Source organism: Grammomys surdaster, unplaced genomic scaffold (genome assembly GCF_004785775.1).
Source record: "Grammomys surdaster isolate TR1022 unplaced genomic scaffold, NIH_TR_1.0 184, whole genome shotgun sequence".
Lineage (NCBI taxonomy): Eukaryota > Metazoa > Chordata > Mammalia > Rodentia > Muridae > Grammomys > Grammomys surdaster.
This window is the reverse complement of record NW_021604629.1, coordinates 5,123,660-5,148,868: the sequence shown is the minus strand read 5'-3', so window position 1 is coordinate 5,148,868 and position 25,209 is coordinate 5,123,660. Positions and strand designations below refer to the sequence as shown.

Sequence of the window (25,209 nt, the reverse complement as noted above, 5' to 3'; positions counted from 1 at the left end):
AAGTCTAAACAGCAATAATTGAGATGGAAATGTATAAGCACTTGACTTTAAATATCATATATAACACAGGAAGACCCAGCTAGCCAACTGCACCCCCCATCATCAGTCCTGTGAATCAAATTATATTTGATTTGCAATAACACAGGGAGCAAACTCAGGTCCCCATGATTATGCATTTCTTAAAAAGCATTATCCATTTTCTTAAAAGTGTATTTCATGAGGAAAGATAAAAATAAGCACAATAACTAAAAGTGGTTACTACATGGAGTACTGTCAGGGCTTTTTAATTTTATAATGTGACAAATGGCATGTTTTATTTGCACAAAGAAATAACAACACTTCTAAAAACCATTATCTTAATTTCAATGAATTCACAAGATATGGTTCACAACAAGGGAGTTGAACCTAATACCCAGCATTCTACAAATGTCTCATATAAGGTCTTAGCTGTCAGAACAAATATCAAACTATTTCAAGAATCTTGATTTGTTAAAGTTGGAACTCTTTCAAAGTATCCTTATAATCTCGGAACAATCTTCACAGTACTTACTTAAAACAAGATGAAAAATTTTCTGTCTTGACTCAGAGCAGTTCCACTAGCATTTTGGGAAGTAAACCTTGAAATCTACATTTTACACAATCGTTTCTACATGACTTTTGAAGAAACAAATCCTTGTGACTTTACAATTTTACTATATGTTGTACTTTGAAATAATTCTGCATTCTCTTTTATCCTGGGTAGTATGCAGCCAAAATCCAATGACATAAGTTATAAACCAAAGACCATAGTCCCTGTTGCTAATTCCAAAGCAAATAAATTCCACAGTGATTAGCTATGAGAAAATCACTCTAAGTTCTAATTACAAAATATAATACTATAGGTCATATTAAAACAAAGTCTGGAATGTACATCTATGGCTTTACTGTTACTTGAGATAGGTGTTTTAATGCAACATTTAAAATCTCGAAAAAAGATTCTAAACCCATGCTTAGCATTAACTAGCTGTACAAAAGACTTCTCTATACTTGTTTCTATTTCTTTCAACATGGACAAATATTACCTTATGAAAAGGTTTGTTGTAAGATGAAGATATGACATGTATCTAGATTATATTCATAAGGTAATTAACCAATCATATACATAAATGAAACCTTCATATAAAGCTAGCCTAATAAAATGAAATACAATTTTCATAACCTAGGGCTGGAAAGAGGGCTCAGCAGTTGAGATCACTAGCTGTTCTTCCAGAGGACCCATGTGGAAGCTCACAACTGTCTCTAACTCCAGTCCCCAGAGGACCAGACAATCTCTTCTGCCCCCAGTGGGTAATGTACACACATGGTGTACAGATACACATTATCAAACACCTATACACATTAAATAAACAAAAACTTTAAAATAATCTAGGCTTAATCATATTCAGAACAAAAAACTAATAGATTTTTGAAAAAGATTTTTTTCTTTTTCTTTTATTTGTACATGTGTTTTGACTGCATATGTATGTATGTATGTATACATACCACATGTGTGCCTGTGGAGGTCAGATAGATGAGGGCATCAGATCTCCTGGATGGAGCAATAGATGATTGTGAGCCCCCACATAGGTGGTGTAAACCTAATTTATTTCAAATATAACAATTAAACTAGAAAATATAGTAGGCCCAATAAAATAAGTGTGTTCTGTCTGCTTCATGGAAGCATATTCCTTCATAGCCCATCTTAATCTAAAAAAGAGAAAAGATTTCATTTCCAGAGAAGCTGACTTCAGAAATGTCAGAATGTATTCTTGAGGGAAAGTTACCAAAATAACTTTTCTTCAGAACACAATATCCATTATTTTTCTTCAGAACACAATATCCATTATTTTTTAGTTTGCAGATAAATAAAGATAGTAACAATGCAGTTAAGATAGCAAGTGGATGAGGGAAGAAACGGTACACAGTCTAGCAGTGCTGACTCTGCTGTTGCTGGGTAGTCCTCTTGCTCTGGAACTCAGTTCCTACTAATGAAATGAAGAAATTCAATTAAGCCTGAACTTGCTGAGATTATGACTTATGGAACACAACGATACAAAGGTCTTACCAGTTTCTGATTTGTTCAAAATTGATGAATAGGAGTAGCTCTGGCTGGCATAATCACTGGTAGAGGCCACAGAACCTTCTCTTGGAAGTGGACCTATAAACCTGTCATGCACGCTGTCGTCCACATTACTGGAGTCCTCCTAAAAGGCAGCATAACCAGTATTTATTGACTAGCAATACAGAAAAAGTTGAAGCATGTTAAGACTGCTTCTATCAAGCACCCAAGGAAAGTGTGTCCTGGGTTCCCTGCAGGCAGCTCTGAAAGATGTCTCACTCAGAGGTCTTGGTCCCTTCCAAAGAACTTAATTTTGTAGATTCTTTCAAAGCTCTCCTTCAAATGTTTTAGATGTACCACTATGAAGTCCTGAGTGAGTACTTCACAGTCACTTTTATATCACTTTTGTAGCTTAGGCCTAGAAGCTGAGGGACAGACGTTCAGGAGGTACTGGATGAAATGGAGAGCTGCTTAGTCTCTAGTGAGAAACGCCTGTTAATGTGTAATACACTGAAAAGGGCTAAAGGGCACCAACCAGCATAAGCAGTAACGATGAAGCAAGAACAGTGAGTAAGCAACTGAAGCTGCAACTCTTAACACTGAGAATCTGGAGCTCTGCTATAACAGCTAGTTCCCATTTCAGAGTCACCCCAAACCAATCAAACCCTGTGATACCACAAAACAAAATATGAGCTTCAGGGTGCCCAAGAGTGCTGTTTCAGCATGAACACACTGCTTATCACCATCTCTGGCTCAAAGGGACAGCTCTATTCACAACACATTTCTAACTGAAGGCCATTAAATAGAACAACTCGTCCTAAGCAAATTGTAGTGAAGAGAAAGGCCCTGAAAAAAAAAATCCATGTTCTCTGACTTTAGTTTTTCAGTCTGTAACACCTACGCAAATCAGACCAGGTTTTTATTTTTTTCACATCTATATCCTCTGGAATTTATAACCATCAAACAAGATTCACTTACCATAGTGGGTTTTTGTTTTGCTTTGAGATTTTATTTTTTAATTTTATATGTATGAATGTTTGCCTGCATATATGTCTGTGCACTATATTTAGGCAGTACCTAACTAAACAGGCCAGAAGAGGGTACTGAATCTTCTGGGACTGGAATCACAGTTGTGGGCTCCATGGTAGTTGTGGGTGCTAGGTAGGAACTGAACCTGGATCCTTTACAAGAGCAGCCAGTGCTCTTAATCTCTGAGCCATCTCTCCAAACCCAACTGCAGTTTAAAAAGAAATAGTATCCTGAATATATAGTGGTTTTAACTTCTATTTGCACACTTCTTCAAAAGTCAAAATTCTGGAAAAATGCCCTTCAATTGGGAGTTAGTGGGCTCAACAAGAATGCCTGTTCAAATAAGTGAATTGTGGTGAGTAAATTGATGGAAGCACCTGATTGACTTATTAGTAAACCAAAAAGATGGGGGTGGGGTGTGTCTGAAGAGTGCGAATGGAAATGGTCTCCCAAAAGAACTAAGGAGTTTTAAACTGAGCCAGAGGAAAAACTACAAGTCTGCATGGAATTCTAACCCGAGCCTCCCCATCCTTTACAAAGCAGTAGCCCCAGGGAGGCAACAAACTAAATGTAACAATGGTGCTGTGGAGACCTGAGGCACCCATGCATCACATACAACTATCAGTATCACACAACTGCACGTCTCTTCTGCCTTTGGAAAACCGCCTTCCTAGTGCACAAAAACTATGTCTTTCTAAATAGCTTACCAACATCTGAGGCTGTTCACCATCTTTATCTGTCAAATGCAGAAAGTTCTTCTTTCCTGGCTCAAAATTAGCATCAAGAAGAGACTTGTCACTGGTGTGATCCAGTGGTGCCTAAGGGTACAAAATAATGTTAAAGGTATATATATAAAGTGATAATAAAACACCAAATACATATTTACATGCAAATATTTCAGTAATGATTTGGCTAAATTTCTTTTCAGCTAGGTTTTGAATGAACTCCTCTCTCATGAGCTGAACTGCTAAGATTAATTGACAGTAGATATGCTGTGAGCATCCCAGAGGCTCACATTTCTCAACATCTAAAACCCTAAACAAAGAAAAGGCTAAGGGATTGATGTTAAGCATAATGCATACCAAAAACCAATACAGCTTTATATATACATACATTTTTTTCTAAAATGTCTGCAATGCAATAGGTTTTAATAAAAATTTTAAAAAGTTTATATAACTAAAAACTATAAAAAGTTTGACACGTGTCTAAGAATTCCCAGATAAGCAATGTACTGAATATCCAAACCAAAGCAAGCACGGTAGCTCATTCCTGTAATTCCTAACTACGTATCTACTGAATAATCTTCCAATCTCCAAGAATGTCAAAAGTGTTTTTTTTGTTTTGTTTTGTTTTTAATCTGGTAACAGCACAGGAAAACAAAGTACCATGAACATACCAGAAATTCTGAGAAATTAAAATATAAGATAGAAAACAGTTATAACTTATGAAAAAAACAAATCTAGAAAAACCCTAGAGCTCAAAGTACCTAGAGTTCAAAGTGCCTACAGGAGACTTATGGAGATAAAAGCGGGAGGAACACACTAGGCAAAGGTCAAGAACTGAGGCCAGGGAACTCAGGCAAACAAATGAGAAAAGGCATTCTGGTCAGTCTGGCCCTTCCTTTTCCTCCTTGGACTAAGCAGTGAAGAACAGAATTTATTCTCTCCCTGGATACTACAGCCACCAAGGCAGAGAGAACAGAGCCATGCAACCAGATGGTGGTCATTTCTCAATCCCAGTCAGATGGGCTGACATCGGCATGCCCCATTCATCCAATATGAAAATGGAAACTGAATACTGCACATTTAATCAGCCTCCATGGAGATTCTTGACTAAACAAGAATCACTAAGCCTTTGAGGAGATGCTGCGGTATAGAAATGAGAAAACACAAAAAATGAAGTAGAAACATCACAAAGGAAGCAAGCAGTTACTACAACAGAAACTGAGACATAAAACAAACCCCCACATCTGAGACTGTACACGTCAGAAATACCTTTGAGCTTGAGAATTAAAATGTAGTTATACACATACAAGGAAATAAAAGTGATTTTATTCATAATTTTATTAAAGTGAACTTCCAATAAATATGGAAATTTTTCTTTAGTTGGTATCCATGATGGTCATCTTTTTATGAATAAAAAAAGTGATGACCTGATATTATGCAAATTTTAGGACAACAACTGGTGACTCCAGAACAAAGGCAAGGGAACAGCCCCTGTCCACACCTAGCCACTATGGTTTTGATAACCAAATAACGGGAATTGTAATGTCCAAGCTTTCACTTTATCACCACTAATAGCAGTAGTCACAGCTATGACATTATTATTATTACCAGCTTAAGCAAATGCTTTAAGTCTGAAGGTTTACCGTATCAGCAGTATTGACTCCATTTCCCCATGTCAAATCAAAGGTTCCATTTATGTAGCCTACTTTGTTGGCCACATCTTCAAAGAGCTTTCTGACTGGGGTAGACGCTGGTAAATTTAATGTGATCCGTTCATTCACTGTCTTTGAGTTAGTAGTGTCTTGTATTATACATAAGACTCTAGGTTCTTCAGCAGCATTTTCTATCTGAAATTTAAAAAAAAGTGTTATTTTCAATTACTCTTAAAACACAAGTATAATTAACTATAAAATTTTATGATCAGTGTAGAGAACCCATAAGACAGTATTTTCTCTATACTGTTTTACTGTTTGAAACACATCCCAATAGATCATGTCAAACATAAGCACCATGATTGCTTTAGGGGAAGTAGCCATTCCTATGGATAGCTGCTTTTACCTTTTAAGGTTATAAAGTAATAGAGCCAAAAAGCTATGAAAACTTTCAGTTAAAAATTATAAAATTTGGAGCTAGAGCAGTAACTCAGAGGTTAAGAGAGCCCGTTGCTCTTCTAAAGGACCTGAATTTAGTTCTCAGTATTTATGCTGAGTGGTTCACAACCATTTCTAACTCTCTCTGGGAGATCCAATGCTCTCTTCTGGCCTCCACAGGCACCAGGCATTTTGGTGGTGTACAGACACACATGCTGGCAAAACATTCATATATATAAAAAGATTTTCAATTCACAAGTTTGGCCTTTAAAAATGTATCATTATCAAGTCTTTTCAGCTATTAATCTGGAAACTGGATTATAAATTTTCCTTCCTTCTTTTTATCAGTAACTGACCAGACAAATTTTTTTTTAAAGTATCTTTTGCAAAAAAAAAAAAAAAATACTAATTTTCTTTTCCATTTCCCACAGTATTAGTCGTTACATCAACTGTATCTGAACACACCAAATGCTTGAGTGGAAGAAATTCTCCTCTTCCTCATCTAATGATGAGCCTCAACATGAGCCACCTACACCTACCCAGCTTCTGAAACTAGAGCCAAGCTGAGTGTCTTCCAGTTCCAGCTCTCCTCTTTACCTGACACTAGCACCAAACAGTGTATCTAGTCTACTTGGGCATCCCTTGTTGCTGTTCTCCTGCTATAATCAGAGTATCTTCTATCAAAACTATGGCAACATCTTCCCTTCCTAAGAAGTTTAACTCTTTCAATCTCGTATTCCTTCAATCTAAGACAGTATCTCTAACACAAGCTCTGGTGATGCATCTCGTGCTTTCCCTGGGGGATCTCTTGCATCCTCATGAAAGGCTTTTCAGAAACACACTCTTTACATCCTGGTGCTCTAACCAAGCATCTTGACCTCTCTTCTCCCCTTCTTGACCCATCCTCTCATTGCCCTTTCTCACTTCTCCTCACTGTGTGATACTGGGGACTGATTTTACAGTCTCTGTTATGTTAGCCAATACTCTAGCTCTTAGTGTTAGTTCCACTTCCAAGAATTCCTTGTCTTTAACAGGATCAACTTCAACCTTTTGTTATGTTATTATCCAATTTAAAATGAGAATTATTATCCCTGACTAATAATGAAAACAGGATAGCCACAAAGTTTATATCAGGTGAAGTAAAGTAAAATCACTATAATTTGTTTCTGCAATACCAATTTTGGACTTGTAAGGGATTGTGTGAATTAAGGTTAATCCTATTAGATTGGAATAGAAATACATTTCTACAAAACAGATTGGCTAGTACTTCATTTCAGACAAATAAAAATTTTAATTACTAACAATAACAAAAATGAAAACTACTCTCTCTATAAAAATTGACTACAACAAAAGGGTATTATTAATATATCCATAAAAAAAAGAGGAAAACCCTTCAACTCTGTATTTAAGGTAGACATTAATACATAGAATGGATATTACATACTTGAAACCAAAATTAATAAACATAAACTAGATCTTTTTTATAAAATCTAGTATCTGGTAAAAGAGTGAACTCAAAATAATTTCAACTACTGAACTTTTTTTTTGGTCTGGTTTATGGCTTTTTGTTTGAGACAGAATCTGGAAACATCCTATGCCACGCTGGTCTTGAACTTTCTTGCCTCACCCTTCCAAGTGCTGGTATTAAAGGCATGTTCTACCATGCCCAGCCAAGTATCTGTTTCATAATTCCAATACACTTTAGAAGAATATGGATATGGAAAGTGTTGTAGCATACTATATTAACAGTGGTATTATGGCACTATCACAGGGCTATGCATCCCTAGCTCCTAACTTCCTTAAAATGTGTGAGAGTAAAGTATAAAAACACTATAGATTCTTCTCCTTCTACATGAAAGCAGAGAAGTTACTACTATAATAGACCCCAACTAACTGTACTACAGTAAACATAAAATTTAATTTTATCTGTTCCTTTTACTTTTTTAAAAAACGATTTATTTATTTTTATTTATATGAATATACTGTAGTTATCTTCAGACACATACCAGAAGAGGGCATCAGATCCCATTACAGGTGGTTGCGAGCTACCATGTGGTTGCTAAGAATTGAACTCAGAACTTCTGGAAAATCAGTCAGTGCTCTTAATCGCTGAGCTGTCTCTCTAGCCCCTTCTACTTCTTTTAATGGCAATAATTATATATATATATATATATATATATATATACACACACACACACACACACACATATATATATGAATGAAACTATGATGCTCTTTACAAAACAGTAAAGGCTGGGCATGGTGGTGCCTACCTTAATCCCAGAAATCAATAGTCAGAGATGGGCAGATTTGAGTTTAAGGCCAGCCTGGTCTACAAAGAATGTTCCATGCCAGCCAGAGGTGGACCTTGTCACTAAATAAAATAAATACATAAACGGAAGAATATAAAGAAAGATAAATGACTTATAATTCTGTATCTCAAAAGAAACCTAGTAACAACTTGTTAAACAACTTTCTAGTATTTTTCCTAAGCACATACACAGGCTTCTCAGATACAAACACTGAATCAGAGTAGACATGTTATTTTGCAATTCTTTATTTATAAATACATCATCCAATTCTTTTTCTATCAGGCTTTATCATTTTAAGCTGGAAAATACTTTATTAATATTATTTTATCATTAATAATATTTTATCATTCTATGTTACTGATTCCTAGGTTGACATTTTTCTGGGATGTGGGGTAGGGGCAGTGCTGAGGACTGAGCCAGAGCATTGGGCATGCTCACAAGTGCTTGACTACTGAACTACACCCCAGCCCACTAACCTTTAAAAACAATTCTGTGATAAAGCTTTGTGCCCATTCTGTTTTCTAAAATTTCCATGCCTACTATATTTTACTCTTGAATTTAATTCTAATATAATGTAAACAAACACAATATTCTTTAAAGGTCTAGACTAGCCCTTTATAAAACTATTACTTTATTTTATACCCAATTACCTGGCTTTTCTTTACTTCACCCATAATTAATTCTAACATGTAGCTACCAACCATACATTTCACCTAACTTTAAAATCCCTGTAAAACTTTTTCTTTTCCTCACCTCAAATTTTTTAAAATAAAAAGTTTCCCCATTGGAAGGTATCATAAATAAGACATTGTAAACAGCTTTTCAAGAGCAAAACCTCTCTACAGTATCAGCTTAATAATTTTCTAAAACATTAAATTTAAAACTACATTTCATAGACTTGAGACAACTGGGGTAGATACCAATTCTTTGAGGCTCCACTGCAGAATGGTGGTACTTACGCCCAAAGAAAAAGGTAGTACTATCTTCAGGTAAATTACAAAATGCTTAAACTCTTTGCTATTCTTTTTCCTTTTGCCCCCTTTTCACGAATTTGAGTTGGCTATGTGGCCATGTTTAGGTCCACCAGAATGTGTGACACTGTGCTACTTAAAGCTGGGCCATAAGAAACCAGCAGCCTTCACTATGCATCTTGAAACCCCTCCCTTTATAAACTAGCCCACATGTAAGAGATCTAATAACACCAGCATCAGCTCCCTATGTGGAAGTCCTAGCAGTCTACATGGGCAAAAGTGGCCGCTGAGTGGAAGTACTGAGATAGATGTGTGACACATGAGAATAGCATTCTTGGACTTTCCAATCAAAGCCAAGCACCAGCTAAATGGAGCCAAGACATGACGCCTCAAGGAACAGAACTCAACAACTGAGTTCTTGCTCAAACTTCATCCTACACAATCCTGAGTAAATAAATGATTCTTTTAAACCACTAAATGTTACGGTAGACTGCAATCAACAGTAGGTAACAAAAACATGGCAAGATACAGTCAGGCACATGCAAAATATTATAGAAAGATGTGATGATGGTGGGGTGTGTTAGGGTGGGAGTGGGAAGACACCTGAGCACAGATCATGCTTTAGAGTAGGGAGCAAATGTTTAGTCCAAAGAGTTCTAAGAAGTCAAGAAGAGAGAGAAAGCTACAAAGTTTTAAAAGCCTACAAAAGGTTCCATTTGGGAAGACAAATGCACTTAGGATAAGGTATTGGAAGAGCAAAGTTCCCTACATAGAAAACCTAGCCAAGAACAAGGACAGTCAAATCTATTTATTTTACACACACACACGTGCATGCACGCACGCACACGCACGCACACACACACACACACACACACACACACGCGAGCGCGCGCGCGCCATCCTAAGCACTGCACGTGGAAGCTGGCTGCTTGTGTCTAAACTAGCTGCACAAGCACCTAATTTCCCAGCACAGTGGAAAGAAACCCTCAAAAAGTAAGAATCAATAATAGAATCTTGATGCAAAAAAGTAACATTAGGATAATCACAGAGTAAATAGTGTTTTCTAGAGACTGCTCTGCTACTAGAGAATACAGAAGTAGCTGACAAGGGAAATCCTAAGTACACCCTGAATGTATGCTGCTCTCAAATCATCTTTTTAAAAAACATTCTTAACAGTCAAACTTTAAAGTTACTGCTGTCAGCGTTGTGATATTTGTAACAACAACAACAAAGTCCCTAAGTTTAGCTAGGGCTTACAATTCTGTAATTCTAGCAACTCAAGAGGCTGAGGCAGGAAGATTCCAAGTTCAAGACCTGTCAGGCAACTTAGTGAGGCTGACTCAGAATAAAGAAACTAAAGAGACTGGGAACATGGCTTAGTGCTGGGCTTGCCTAGCAGGTATGAGATGTGAAGCCCTACACTCAATCCCCAATACCTCAAAAGCAACAATACAAAACCGAGATAACAAAACAGTTCTTAGATGTTTTGTATTAAAAAATACAAAGATATACAGTTGATAGCATATGTTCAATGTCATTAGACATAGAAAATAACAAAACTCAAAGCTATCAACGTTTGATTTTTCTGAGAGAAAAAAGTTAAAGAATTAAAACACTGTGAAGGGTCTCCACATTCAACCACCAACCTGTTTTCTCTCCAGGCTTTCTTCCTTCAATGTCCTTAGAACTATGGTTACAAACTTATGTACATGCACAGTCCATTTCTCTACTTCTGGGCAAAAGCTGCCATAAGGTAAGATAGCCAGTCTTGGGTCTTTGCTGTGGCTAGTCACTGTTCTTGAATACTACACTGCTACAGATTATTACTGAGTATAAATATTTTTGCTAACTGAAATTTGTATAATTTCTTGGCCTTGTTTAGAGTACTCAATTTAAGTAATAATTCTTTGTCTGCTGACTGATGAGGATCCTGATTTACATTAAAAATTATTTTAAGATTCACTTTATACGCCATCCAAACCCCTAACCTATTCAAGCTGTCTGTTTTATAAGTGGTCACTTACAATACCTGGGACACATGGAAACACAAAGAAGAAACTTGAGGGGAAAAGCAGATGTGGAGGAATGAAGGAGAGAGAGGTATGAACTACTGGTTAGAGTGTAGTGCACTGGGAAGTTTGGGCTTATTAGAAACACAGGGGATCAAGAAGCTAGCACTTGTATCTAATTCTTCAGTAAGATTTCTAGATATAGGGCCTGTGAGATGGTTCAGTGTATAAAGACATTTGCTGTCAAGCTGAAGACCTGAACTTAATTCCTGGAACCTATATGACGGAAGCAGAAAATGGACCTCCCTAACAAGCTGTCCTTTGACCTTCACATGCAGGAGTAGCAAGCACCTCCTCCCCCCAATAAATAAATGAATGAATAAATAAATCATATCAAAAGTTTCTAAGCAGTAACTTTGTAAGTATTTATTTAATCCCTAGTACTATTAATAGTGCAGAAAATAAATATATCTGTAACAAAAGGCAAATTCTATATCCAAATACTACATCCAAATGCAAAACTAAGGGCTCTACCATTTTCTTTCAGTCCTTCCTCCGTATTCACTTGTTAAATACAAAGGACTGTACAGATGTAAACTTCACTTAAGATGACTTGTATGCTGCTAAAACTGCTTAGGAGTAAAGTAGCCAGACAAGCAGAAATCTTAAGACATGCTTTGCTATTGAACAAAACACAAGCATGCTGTTACTTGCTCTGCTGACTATCACACTAAAGCAGTGACACCAGCAAGCTACCTGTAAAAATTTCTTCTTCATTTCATCAAAGATATTTTGTCTGCATCTCCAAAACACATCCTATAGCATATAAAAACAAAATGAATTATTTCCATAAAATAAAGGCACAAGTGAAATGAAAGCAAAAGACATTCTGTTATAAGACACATAATTAAAATATTATAGACCATCTACAATTTCATTCATAATTTACATTGTAATTTTAATGCTGGGTATCAGTCTTGTATATATACTGAAAACCTATGGTACAGAGATGATATGAACTGGCACATTTTAACAAGAGGCACCTTTAAGATAAGCTTATTATAGGTCCTATTTTTTTTAACAACTATGAAAGCAGACATATATTTGTATGCAAGAAGAAATAAGTTACCGTAAATTATCAAGAAGCAATTTCTTGAAACCCTAAGTCTATAATATCTATGGTTCTTCTACACACATTTATCTCTTGCCCCTTCCTTTGCTTAATACAGAGAACATACTGAATTAAAGGTCATTTTGCCTTTACAATAGAAATATAATTCTAGTAGCAGCAATCGTTTTTCAAACAGTGACTTCAGGGCTAGGTATGTAGCAGGAGGATCCAAAGTTCATGGTATCCTTAGCTATATAATGAGTTCAAGAGCAGCCTGGACTACTAGAGTTTTTTAAAAAAGGCAATTCTAAAATAACAATCATTAATTAGCAAATTCAATATATGTCCTACCAAAACCTGTTCTATTCTACAGTGACTCAGTTTCTAACCAACAGGATCATTCTGTTTGGCACAATTTGAATCATATTTCTTATCTTTCAACACTCACTTTCCTGTGCCAGTACAGTTAGTTTGAAAACTTCAGTTTGGTTCAGAATGTTGACTATTTCTGTCCATGGTACCAAGACTGCTTTTGCTTTACCTCTTTGGCCCAAGTTTCACTGTGGCAGTTTCAAAACATGTGCACCAATTCTTTGGCATAAGTCTTAGCTTACATAGGAATCTAATGTCACACCCTTTGCATATGGGTGGGCTTCAGTGATTTCTATGCTATACAACATGACTTCCAAGTCTAGGTTAGAAAGGACTTTAGAGTCCTGGCTTGCTCAGATAAAAGCCTTTATAGTGCAGCTTGTAAGTTGGAAGGAAGATAAACAGCCAAATAAAAAGGCCATGTGTAGACATACTACTCCTAGCCTCAGTGAGATCCCAGCTGACAACCAGCATTGACATCACAGTCTGAGGACTCCTTCAGATGCTCCCAGCCCTAGCCTTGCCTGGTTGATGCCACTTAGCAGAAAAATAATTTACTGCTGCCTATGTTGCCTGGGCTGTTATTCTGTGAGGAAGTAGTGGAGACCAGTAGTTACACAGCTGAAGATAATCAGAACAGCTCATCTCTCTACCTCTCAAAATTATAATCTTCCTGCTACTCCTTATCTCCTTTCCTTTTAAGTGTCTCCATAGTTCCTGTAGCTACCTGATCAGCAGTTAATAGTTCCCCTATTGTCTTTATCTCCAAAAATCTTCCACTTTGAAGCAAGACAAAATACATAGGACCCCGCCCACCTCACAATTTAACTAAAAAAACTAGATATTCCATTAAAATTGTTACTCATTGCTTAATCTTGGTCAGAAAGTTCTTTGTAAGGAATGAAATACAAAAAAAATAACTATAAACAACAGTAGCACCTGGCACCAAGTTCAAAGCCAGTCTAATTTACATAATGAGTTCCAGGGCAGCCTGGACTATAAAAGACCACCCTGTCTCAAAAAATGTTTTATATTTTAAATGAACTAACTCAATAGATGGAAGACCTAAATATAAGAGCTAAAACTATAGACTCTCTAGAACCAGATATATCTGGGAATTTGGCTAGATACAAGATAAATTTTTCAGTCGATATGATTATGTCTTTAACTGCAGCACCCAGGGAAGCCAAAGCAGGTTGATCTTCGTGACTTCTAAGCTAATCTGGGCTACATAGAGTTTCGGACCAAATAAAGCTATGTAATAAAACACTGTCTTAAAAAAATTAAATTAAATTAAACTAACTTTTTAGTGAATGGTTCAAGGAGATAAGTAGCCATGCATATAGAGAGGGAGAATACATAAAAATTTAAAGCATATCTTATGTCCTACATGAAAAGAAACCAATTTCAGGTACATAAAAAACCTAAATACCAATGCCAAAGTCTTAAAACCTTTAAGAAATTTTACAGAATATCTTTAAATTTTTAAGCTTGGGGAAAAAAGCACAAAGATGAAGAGAAAAGGATAGTTAATGGTAATTAAAATTGGAGACATGTAGAGTTAACAAAACAGAAAGGGCAAAAAAGATAAGAGTTAGGAAAAATATTTATAGTAAAGCTTACTAAAAAGCCTTCTACCTGAGCCATAACCAACAAGAACCTAGCAGAGAACAGGATAGCTCACAAAGAAATGCTGAAATGTATAAAATTATTGATCAGCAAAAAGACACTTGAAAAATTAAGATTTCTCATTCTTAGTGTGAATGTAAACTGATACCACCTTCAGGAAAGTTTGACATTACATTACCTATAAAATAAAAAATGCTGGGGCCACCCAGAACCCCCTCTGTCAGGCGATCTGAATTCTTGCTTAGGCTGCGAGGCTAAGCGCTGCAAGGGAATATAAATAAAAGTTAAAAATATCTATCTGGGTTCCCTGAGAGACAAGCCTGACTGCATAGGGGTTGATGTCAAAAGTATCCCCTCTCCAGGAAAAAGACATCGGGACGGGTATGGCCCTCATGCCTCACTGAACAACGACAGGGGGACTGGAGCCATTACAAGGTCCCCTTCAAATACTGGAGGTCAGGCCACTATCCCCACCTTCGCAAGTTTAGAATTGCCACAGCCTTTCTACACTTAAAGAAGGGAGGAGATGTCAGGGGCAGCCCTGCTTACCCACTGAAGGCCTAAAATCAGCCATAGGCCTAAAATCAGCAATAGGCCTGTCATACATGTATACTAACACCAAGTCTTGGGTCTCAGTGGAAAAACATCGAAACAGATGGCTATAAGCTAATGTAAACAGGCAGCTTTTGCAGAAATTTACAAGCCTGAGTGGTCACAGTCCTTGTAAATAGGTAGCCTAGGCAAACAATACCAACTTAGATAAGGACAATCGAGTCATAGGCAGAGTCATAGTGACTTGTCCCCAAACCTTCACCCATCCAATACCTGGTTCTGATGATATCTGTATTCCTCCTGATCACTCACACTCCAGTGTCATTCCCTTCCCCACATCCTGCCTTTCTGTGTTTATAACCCCTGTGTGAATGAATTACAATTTGAGAAAAAATAAATTATAAAAAAAAAACAAAAATAAATAAATAAATAGTTTAAAAAAAAAAAGAAAGAAAGCAGGCTGAGCAAGGCAGTAAGCAGCAACCCTCTGTAACTTCAGCACCAGCCCCTGCCGCCTCCTGGTTAAATTTCTGCCCTCTCTACTTTTAAATGAGGAACTGTTTTTTGAACTATGCAAGAAATAAACCCTTTCCTCCTCCCCAAAATTAAATAAATAAATAAATAAACAAATAAATAATGCTTATCCTACAACCTGCCACTTTCACCATTAAAAATATCCATATGCCCTCCTGCTGTCTGTCTATGGATCCATCCATTCACCTGACCATCTACTGATCTTCTATAGAAGCTCTAAGCTATAGTAGACACACAGAAATGTGCAATTCCCATTGCTCATAATAGCACAAAAACTGCAAATATCCCAAATGCAATCCAATGGATAAACAAAGAGTAGGTACCATTAAAATATGAACTGAACTATGCGTCATTTTTGGTACTGCTATAACCCTTTGGGCTTTTCTAAGCATGTCCCAGCTCCCAAATAAGGACAGGAGGCTTATTTTTATTTACAATGCTTAATGGCATTAGTTTAGGCTTGCTCCTCAACTAGCTCTTAACTTACATTAATTTGTTTATATTGCTCTATGTCTGCCATGTGGCTCAGTTTCATATGTCCACTCTTCCCTCACTTGACTCTTTCCTAGAATTCCTCTTACTTCCTGGATTTCTGCCTATTTCTCTCTTCCCCTGCTATAGGCTGTTCAGCTCTTTATTGACAGGTGATACTTTTACACAGTACATAAGAGATTATCCCTACATACTGTATATATATTTATTTTTATAATTTAAATCTTAAGAAAACTTGGCAAATTTAACTGACATATATAAAGTAAAAAAATTAAAGTACTAATTTCTTATTATTCCTCTCAGTCATAAGATAAAAATAGTTATCCAAGATAAGGGAACAAAAGCAATTTGCCTTGGCATCAGAACCCATAAAAATTATCTAGGAAAATGTGTAGGAATATGTATTTTTAGTGTGAACAAACAAAAAGAACAATATGCCTACAGGAAATACATGACATATAATATTAACAAACATTAACACATAGAACATCAGCAATTTGGAGGTGGTATGTCAGAAAATGCAGGAAGGAACCAAGGATACCCTAACAGAGGTTTCTGATAAACCTCAGTTTTTCTAAGATCCATAGATATATTTTAATCCATTATAAGAAAATGCTCAGAAGGAAGAGAAGCCTCTTAAAGATAAAACAGCATTTATTTAGATAGTGGCTAAATATTGTAACAATTTTCAAGCCACACACAATACTCCAATCTTTAAAATATTTGATACTTTTAAATCAGACAAGTAAAATTGTACATAAACTAAAAAGGGGGGGCAGGAGGATAAAGGGTGGAAGGGAAGGAGGCAGGCATCCTGTGCGAGAGTGTACAGACTAAAAAACTCTGAGAACAGCTCTGGAAAGGAGCAGTCTCACTAAACAGGAAACTTACTGGCCACACTACCACAGCCAATCGCCAAAGAACAAAACTGACCCCACACCCACCATCAACCGTCAAGAGAAATACTCACTCACTTGGCTATAACAAAGAGTCTACCAGTCCCTAATCAGGGAGATGTCCTTCAGGAAGCCAGCGTAGGCAGAATGGAGTACCCACTTTACTTCTGTATCAACAGAAGCCATGGGGGAAAAAACAAGTACACTTGTCTTTCCAGTCTAGGCAGGAGTTGGCAAGGGAAGGGGAACCTGAAGTTAATCTCAGCCCAACAGTAGTAACAAGGCACTTGACCAACAGCTCAAAGTTACAACCAAGTTTTCCAAAAACTTGGTCTGTCCTATAGTTGGTAGAACTGCCTACAGACTCTCTGGGCTCAGCCCAGGTCATGGTGACATGTTTGAATGCACCAAGGTCATATCACCAGTAAATCCAAGAGCCACTGTGATGCCACCCTTTGAAAAATGGTAAGAAAACTGGAATCAACTAGCACTCCAAATTACAACTGCTCCTGTGACAGGACCAAGATGAAGAGATGGGTCACTATGGTTCCCACATAAAACAGTACCTGGTAGGGCCTGAACCTGAAACTGTACTTGCTGTGACAGTCAAGTCTGTCATCAGAAGGCTGAAGGAATTGAGAGGCGGGTAGAAGCACTACCCTGTGATGTTATGTTAGTTTACATAACAGCCACAAACATACCATAAAACAAACAAATCCATCTACAGGTCTGCAAATTCTAACTCTAGGAATAGCAACAACAACAAAAACCTAAAAGTTGGCTAGCTCTTTTAAGTTTTTGTTCACAACTGAATATTAATAACAACTCAAAAGTGGAAGAAGCCCAAGTACTCACCACAGAGATGGCTTAGTGGGAACAGTGCCTGTTGCCAAGTCTAATAACTAAGTTTGATCCCTAGAATCCACCTAGTATAGGGAGAATATAAGTTGTCCTCTGATTTCCACATGCATACTATGGCATTTGTATGCCCTTACTCATAAAGAAATAAATCTTTTAAAAGATGTTAAAAATATAACAATTTGTTTATTATGGAATATTTGGGATATAAAATACAGATTCCACTCTTACAAATGCTTCCTGCATATATTTATTTAGCTGATTCCACTGAAGACTTAGAAGCAGTGACGTGTTTCCAACAACAGATATGTCCGGTGTTTACGGTTTTAGCTTCTAGATAACGCTTTTCATAACAAAAATAGGATCCTAAAATCTTGGTAGAAATTTCTGAGAAAGCACAAAAACCAAAAACAAACAAAAAACAACAAAAAACAAACAAACAAACAACAACAACAAAAAACCAAGACAAAACCCAGAGAACCTAAGTACTTAAAGAAGTACTCAAAATACATCAAGAGAACATAAGAGTCCTTTGAAAGGTTGTTCTCACTGGTCAGTTCTGGAAATTTAAACTTAAGCAAATGATTCACTCAGTTTAAGTTAACATTTGTTTATAATACAGAATGAGAAACAAACAAGTAGGAACATTTTAAGCAAACATGTGCCACACCAAAATTATAGTCAGGTACTGAGGATCAGCAGTAAGAATTATAGAGCAACAAACGATTGATGGCCTAGTTAGTATTCCTTGAGAAACCTTTAGAAAAAAATTATTTTCAACAGCCAGGTGTGGTGACTCACGCCTTTAATTGCAGCACTCAGGAGGTAGAGGCAGGCGGATCTTTTGAGTCTAGAATTTCAGGACAGCCAGGGCTATAGAAAGAAACCCTGTCTCCAAAAAAAGTTTTGAGAACGTTTTTGAAAAAAAATAGCTTAATAAAGTTTTTTTTTCTATTTTATTGATAACCATTCCCCTGCTTTAATTTGCTTTCTTCATATATGGAATATTCTTAAAAACAAAATCTACTTTGTGTCTTTTCTAAAGCATATTCAAAATGTAAAGAAATCATGGGTAGAGTGTGATAAATGAACTTGTGTTAGTTTATTGTTCAATGTACTATGGTATAGATTTTCTGAATTTAAACTAATAAACATTATAAATTATATCAATATATGGCATTTACTTCCAAATTATCTAACATAAAAACATTCAAGTAATAAAATACAGGCTGACTTGGATAAAATATGCCTGTAATATTTTCATGCCTGCTCTCTATACTAGTGTATGTATCCCTCAAGCAACTACATTCCATTGCCTTTGAAAATATTTTTGACATAAACTTCCAGAACTCATGTTAACCAGAAATGTTTTTACTCTTATGTAGCTAATTTTCAGATGCTGTAATGAATTATTCAATTCATAGGAAAGTGTAAGAACTTTAAAGGCTAGTGACTTAGGGTTTCTATTGCTGTGATGAAACACCAAGACCAAAGACCAAACTGGGGAGGAAAGAGTTGATGTGACTTACGCACACACATCACTGTTCATCATCGAAGGAAGCCAAGGACAGGAACTCAAACATGCCTTGAAGGAGTGCTGCTTACTGGTTTGCTCTCATGGCTTGCTCAGACCACTTTCTTATAGAATCCCAACTCTGCTAGTGGTGTTCTCACTGTTGCCTGCTGATAATTTCAGTGTTGGTCATGCTAAAAATACACTAACAAGTATCAAACTTGCAACTAACATTATTTTCAGGAGGTGAAACAGTTAAGTCTTTACTATTACTGTTATTTGTGCTTCTGATTTCTGCTTAGATTCCTGCTGCTGATAAGCAGTTACCCAGCTTGTGATACAACTGACCTGTTCACAGGTCTGTAATATTTTAATATTCTAAAGTTTGACCTACTGTGGAGGTTTTTCTGCTGCTATATATTGCAATGGTAAATTCTGTACCCAAAGGTTTAGTTGCCAACTTACTAGCTTTTGTTGTGCAAATCTTGTCCCTTTAATTCAAAACTACTGGTTAAATAAAAATGGCTACAGCCACTTTACTAAAGGGATTAGAGGTAGGCAGGTTTTGAGTTACTGGCTGGGGGGGGCAGAGGGAGGGAGGGAGGGAGGGAGAGAGAGGGGGAGAGAAGAAAGGAGGGAGAAATTGATTTGAGAGAAGAGAGTTGGAAGCTGTTATGGGAGGAGATAGACCATAAACACATAGCCAGGAGAAACACCAAATATTTTGGGTACAGTGCTGGGGAAGTAGCTGGGCTAGCAGTTAGAAAATAATATTAGGGGTAATTCCCCAGTAATTGCCAAAGCCATTTTTATTTAGCCAATAGTTTTTAATTAAGGAACAAGGTTTGCACAACAAAAGCTGGTAAATGTGAGAATTCACTTGTAGGCAACTAGACTTTTGGGTACAGAATTTAGCAATATATTACAACAGACCAAACCTCAACAATCTACTATTATACCATACTTATTTATTTTGTGGTGATGGGACTTGAACTCAGGCCCTGGTGCATGTGAGGCAAGCACTTTGAGCTACAACCCTAGCCCATCAAATATTTTACTTTAAAAAACGTGGATAACTTTAATGCAAGAGTCTTAACAATACTCTGATTGTAAAGATACTCCATTTCAGAAATGTTAAAGTTTTCAAAATTAAAGCTGTCCATTCCTATGGACTGGTCTTTGTGAGCTTTAGGGGCATTGTGAGAGCATAGTCAGAGCATAATCACTACTTTTGGCTGGGTAATCCCTACATAACTCTACCCCACTTTGGCTCAGTATTAGAAACGAACCTTCTGACAGCAATAGAACTTCTAATAGAGCATCATAATGCCATGAGAGTCAGGCATCACTATGGAACTACCAGTTATCCTCCTCAGGACAGATTTAATAAACACCTAATCCTTGATTATAGTAGAACTTATACTATCCCAAAATGCAAAAGATTATCTGTGAGGAGAACGTAGGAATTTTTTTATATTGGGAAAAATCTGAAAAGGTCTTGTTTTCATTCATATGACTATCTCACAAAGGCAAGCAGATTTTGTATAGATATACGTAACTGAATTAAAGAGAACTTTTATTAGCTTATGTCATCACACTCCCTCATGAGACAGTTGAAAATGAAGAAAAGACCCAGCAGGGAGTGGTGGCACATGCCTTTAATCTCTACACTTGGGAGGCAGGAGGATCTCTATGAGTTCCAGGCAAGCAAGGTTAATGTACTGAGTTCCAAGACAAAACAAACAGAAAGGACCCAGATAGGTGATGTAAAACTACTGGCTTATTATTTTTTTCTGATTCTATAGCCGTCATCCTTTTCACCAAACTAGGCACTATGCAAACTCCTTTCTCAAAAAGCCTAGTAAAATTATACTAGTGCCATCAAACAGTCACAACTAATTATTTAGGGTCTTTTTTATTGCCCTCTCTCTTGGTATTATCTAACACATTACTTGCATAAAGTATGTAGGATTAGATTTACTAGGAAACCAAAATCAATCTCACGCAAAGCTGCACTGTGTCATTAGTCATCAGAGAGATAAAGTCAAAATCACAGAGACATTACTTTACACTAAGAACTAAAATATGGACTTAACAAAACAAGCAGCAAATAAGGCCCTGATACTGCCAAGTAGCAACAAGCAGCTGAGCATCTGGGGCTCTGTACATGCATTTCAGATGGGTTTGGCAGTTTCTTACAAAGTTAAACAGATACTTTCCACACAAAAAGTATGTCCTAGTCAATCTCATTTTCTCACCCCCTAGATCACAATGTAGATGTTTTATTCAGAATCATCTATATAAAATGACTGTAGCACAGTCTGGCATGGAGGTGTACACCTGTAATCCCAACACTTTGGTGGCAGAGGTAAGCTGATCTCTGCATTCAAGACCAGCCTGGTCTACATATTAAGTTCCTGGTCAGCTAATGGACATTTGGTTTTTCAGCTGGTAAATATACATTATAGCAGCAGCAGCAACAACAAAAAGAGTGCTAATACAAGCAACATAGATCAACCTCCAAAGCTTCACACACTGTGTGGTTCCACTAAAATGATATATAAGAAAAACAGCAAAACAGAAGGATAGCAATCAGATTGGTGGCAGCTACCTAGGATCTGCCTGGAACAGGAGGCTAAATGGGAGAGAATTTTTCTAAAGAAGCAGGACCATCCTATATTTGACTTAGTAGTGCTTGTACAACTGTATAAAGCTGTATGTCTTCACAGAATAGATTTTACTCTGCATAAAATACACCTCAGACACTCAAGCTCTTCACCTGATACCTTTCTTCACCTAAAACACGAAGGGCTGTGACATCCACCTATTGCCCTCCTTACAGACTTAAAATCAGACTACACTTGCAGAAACATGCTGTGTTGTGTCTATTTTTTTTTTAGAACTCTTAAATTATATCTGTATTGTATTACTGGTAAACAGTACACTGACAAAAATTTCAAGACATGAATTTAAAATGTCAAACCTAGTATTTCTCAGAGGTCTTTTGTTTTAGAGAGTTGGCTATAGGCATCTAGTTTTTCACCAATTCCTTTTCATTACCACAAACTACTACAAATATGCAAAGAAATTACACCGTATTGTATAAACTCAAAATTAAAACAATAAGTATTTTTATGTTAATACAACATGACAGGTTGTATAGAAGATCACAGACAGCTTATTAGTATTTACTAAAGGAGTGCATTGTATTTTAGAAGAGCCGTACAAAAATTTGACTTCTTAATACAACCTGGAACTGGAGATGCAATCAAAGTTCCCCTAAGTAGTAAAGTCTTAACTTCACTCAGAGCATTGAAATATCCTTAGGAATAGTTCATTCATTCCCAATTAAAAACATTCCTGGGGGAGGAAGATGTCCAGTAATCATTCTACTGTTGCCACACTAAAGTCACTCTCTAGTCCAGAAAGAAGTAGAAGTCAGAGTTAGTAGGGAGTACTCTATATTAGGGTGTCATCTCTCTTGGAGCTGGAGGCATGGGAAGCTGAGGGCCTACATGGGTGCTGAGAACAGAACTCCAGTCCTCTAAAAAAGCAGTACCTGCTCTTAATTCCTGTACAGAGAATATCTTGTATGCTGTATGGATGCATCACCTGTTAATTAAAAAGCCTATGGCTTAGGCAGGAAATAGCAATGGGACATCTAGAAGGGGAAAGAATCCTAGGATAGAGCCAGGTGGGAGATTTGCTGGAAAGATGTGACTAGTCAGACACATGGTACCTGAGCACAGGTAACCAGCTACGTGGTAGAATGTAGGGTAGAATAAATGGAATATTTTAAGTTATATCTAGTTAAAGAAGACCCTAGCTATATGGTCACGGCATTTGTAAATATATTTTGAGTCTAAGCCTTATTTCTGGGAGCATGGGGCTGGGTGGAAAAATCACAGCCAAACTTCAACAAATTCCTGAGCCATCTCTCCAGGCCTGAGTTCCCCATCTAATATACTAGATCTCTTTATTAATTTCAAGGCTCACAAAGAGATTGGAGGAGAGCACTCAGGAAACAACAGCTGCATTGCATTCATGAGCATGTGCCAACACAGAAGGTTAAGGAAAAAACCACACCATCCTTGTTTATGTGTGGCTCTCAGTGAAAATCACAAGCTATTTTTAGAACACTAACTTGTCACTTGTAAACTTCCTTACAGCAATAGGTGAGAACTGCTGAGGATTTCAAACAGACCTGGACACACCTCCACCACCAGACTGCAACTGGTGGCATTTTCTTAAAGTAAGAGAGACCTACCTGATGAGCCTACTCAAGATGTTAAGTGTATCATCTGTATCAATCAAGTAATTATGTGAAAGGACATTCTGCCAAACAACTTACATGTAGAAAATACACTAAAATGTACTATTATGAAAAACATTTCATTAAGAAACAAAAAAGTATCTAATTATCTTATTTCAAATGAAAAAGAACAGGTAAGACATTAAGTATTAGTTCTCTCATTTTCACCTATATGCAGATTTTTAGCAAGTTGAAGGACATAAAATATTTGGGTAAAAACTGTTTCCATGAACAAGTTTCAGCAACTAAGCTGTATAAAAATTAAGGCATTCTGTGAACTTCTAGAAAACAAACTTGTATTTCTTGATCCTTTATGTTGCATAATAAAATGTAAAATCTTTCTAGATAAACAAAGCCTTTGGAACTCTTAGACTCAGCTTGCCAGAACTAGGGACCTACACTCAAAAGTCTTGACCACAGTGCAACTGTCTGCCACTTCCTAAAATGTATTACAGACTTTTCTGTTTTAAATGTTGCTCCCTTAACTGAAGCAGAGGCTCTGCTCTGTCTTTGTACACCCACCATCTTGAGGTCCAGCTCAAATGTTATATTCTCAGAGAATCCCCCCAGAAAAGCCAGCTGCTCCCTCATTATAGTCCCACAGTATGTCTAGAGTGCACATTTGTCTGATCACGTCACTGTCTCCTTCAAGCAAGACTGGCATTTAGAATGAGGCTATTTCTTATCTTTCCAACTCTTCATTAACAGGTGTTAAGCTCCATATCTGAACTGAATGAATACCTCAAAATTGAAAGCAACAAAAAAAATCTTCATTAAGAAAAAGTATATGCATAATTAAGTATCACTTGAAACAAAGGAATTTCTAAGTCAAACTAGAATGTTTTGGTTATGCTAAAATTTTCTCTAAGTCATGAACAAGACTGTTACTTTTCTGGATCTGAACTATGCCCCCAAGGCTCATACATGAAAGGCTTGGTCACCAAGGCAGCACTGGTCAGATGACTGGATCATGAGGGCTTTACCTCATCAGTGGGTTCCTCCATGGATAGATTTTTAGTACTGGCAAGTATAAGAAACCAGGAAGTGGGCTTATCGGAAGACGGAAGACATTTTTGTTTGTTTGTTTTGTTTTGAGACATGGTCTCTCATATAGAGCCCAGGATGTCCTGAAACTCTCTATGTAACCAAGGATGACCATAAACCACTGATCCTGATGCTACTACCTCCCAAGTTCTGAAATTATAGGTGTGTCCCAGCATGCCATCTTGAAGACACACAATAGAACAGTGATTCTCAACCTTCCTAATGCTGTGTGTGACCCTCTAAAATAGTTCTTCATGTGAAAGGACTGTTCCACCCCCAAAGGGGCCACAACCCACAGGTTGAGAACTGCTGCTCTAGAATCTATCTTAATCTAGTCCCTTAGTCACTTGCTCACTATCTCTGCTTCTCCACTGTAAACAGGTTAATGGCTCTGCTCCTCACTTCCTCACCACAGGCCAATGGGGACTGACAACCATGGACTGAAACCATAAGCCAAAATAAATGTTTCTTCCTTCTGTTTATGTCAGATATATTGTTTCAGCAATGGATGCTAGGGACTCAGGGTTTCCCCAAAGGTAAGCCTATCATTTTACCAAAGGTTTCAGATTCATTGTTTTTAAAAGTATTTTTCCTAAAAGCTCTGAAAATCTTTTCTTATTTCTAGCTATTTTTAGTCACATCACTTAACAGGCTTTATTTAATTTTTCTTTATAATAAATACT

General features: G+C 37.0%; 1 protein-coding gene across 2 annotated transcripts in view; it reads right to left on the bottom strand.

Moving 5' to 3' along the window:
- Usp47 (ubiquitin specific peptidase 47) overlaps positions 1–25,209 on the bottom strand; it is a 91,544-nt gene that overhangs the window by 55,281 nt on the left and 11,054 nt on the right. For both annotated transcript variants that reach the window (XM_028768005.1, XM_028768004.1), the window contains exons 2-4: positions 5,475–5,678; positions 3,814–3,924; positions 2,084–2,222 (exon numbers count right to left, since the gene is read on the bottom strand). In XM_028768005.1, the coding sequence (XP_028623838.1) occupies positions 2,084–2,222; positions 3,814–3,924; positions 5,475–5,678 (454 nt within the window). The remainder of the gene's footprint in view (positions 1–2,083; positions 2,223–3,813; positions 3,925–5,474; positions 5,679–25,209) is intronic.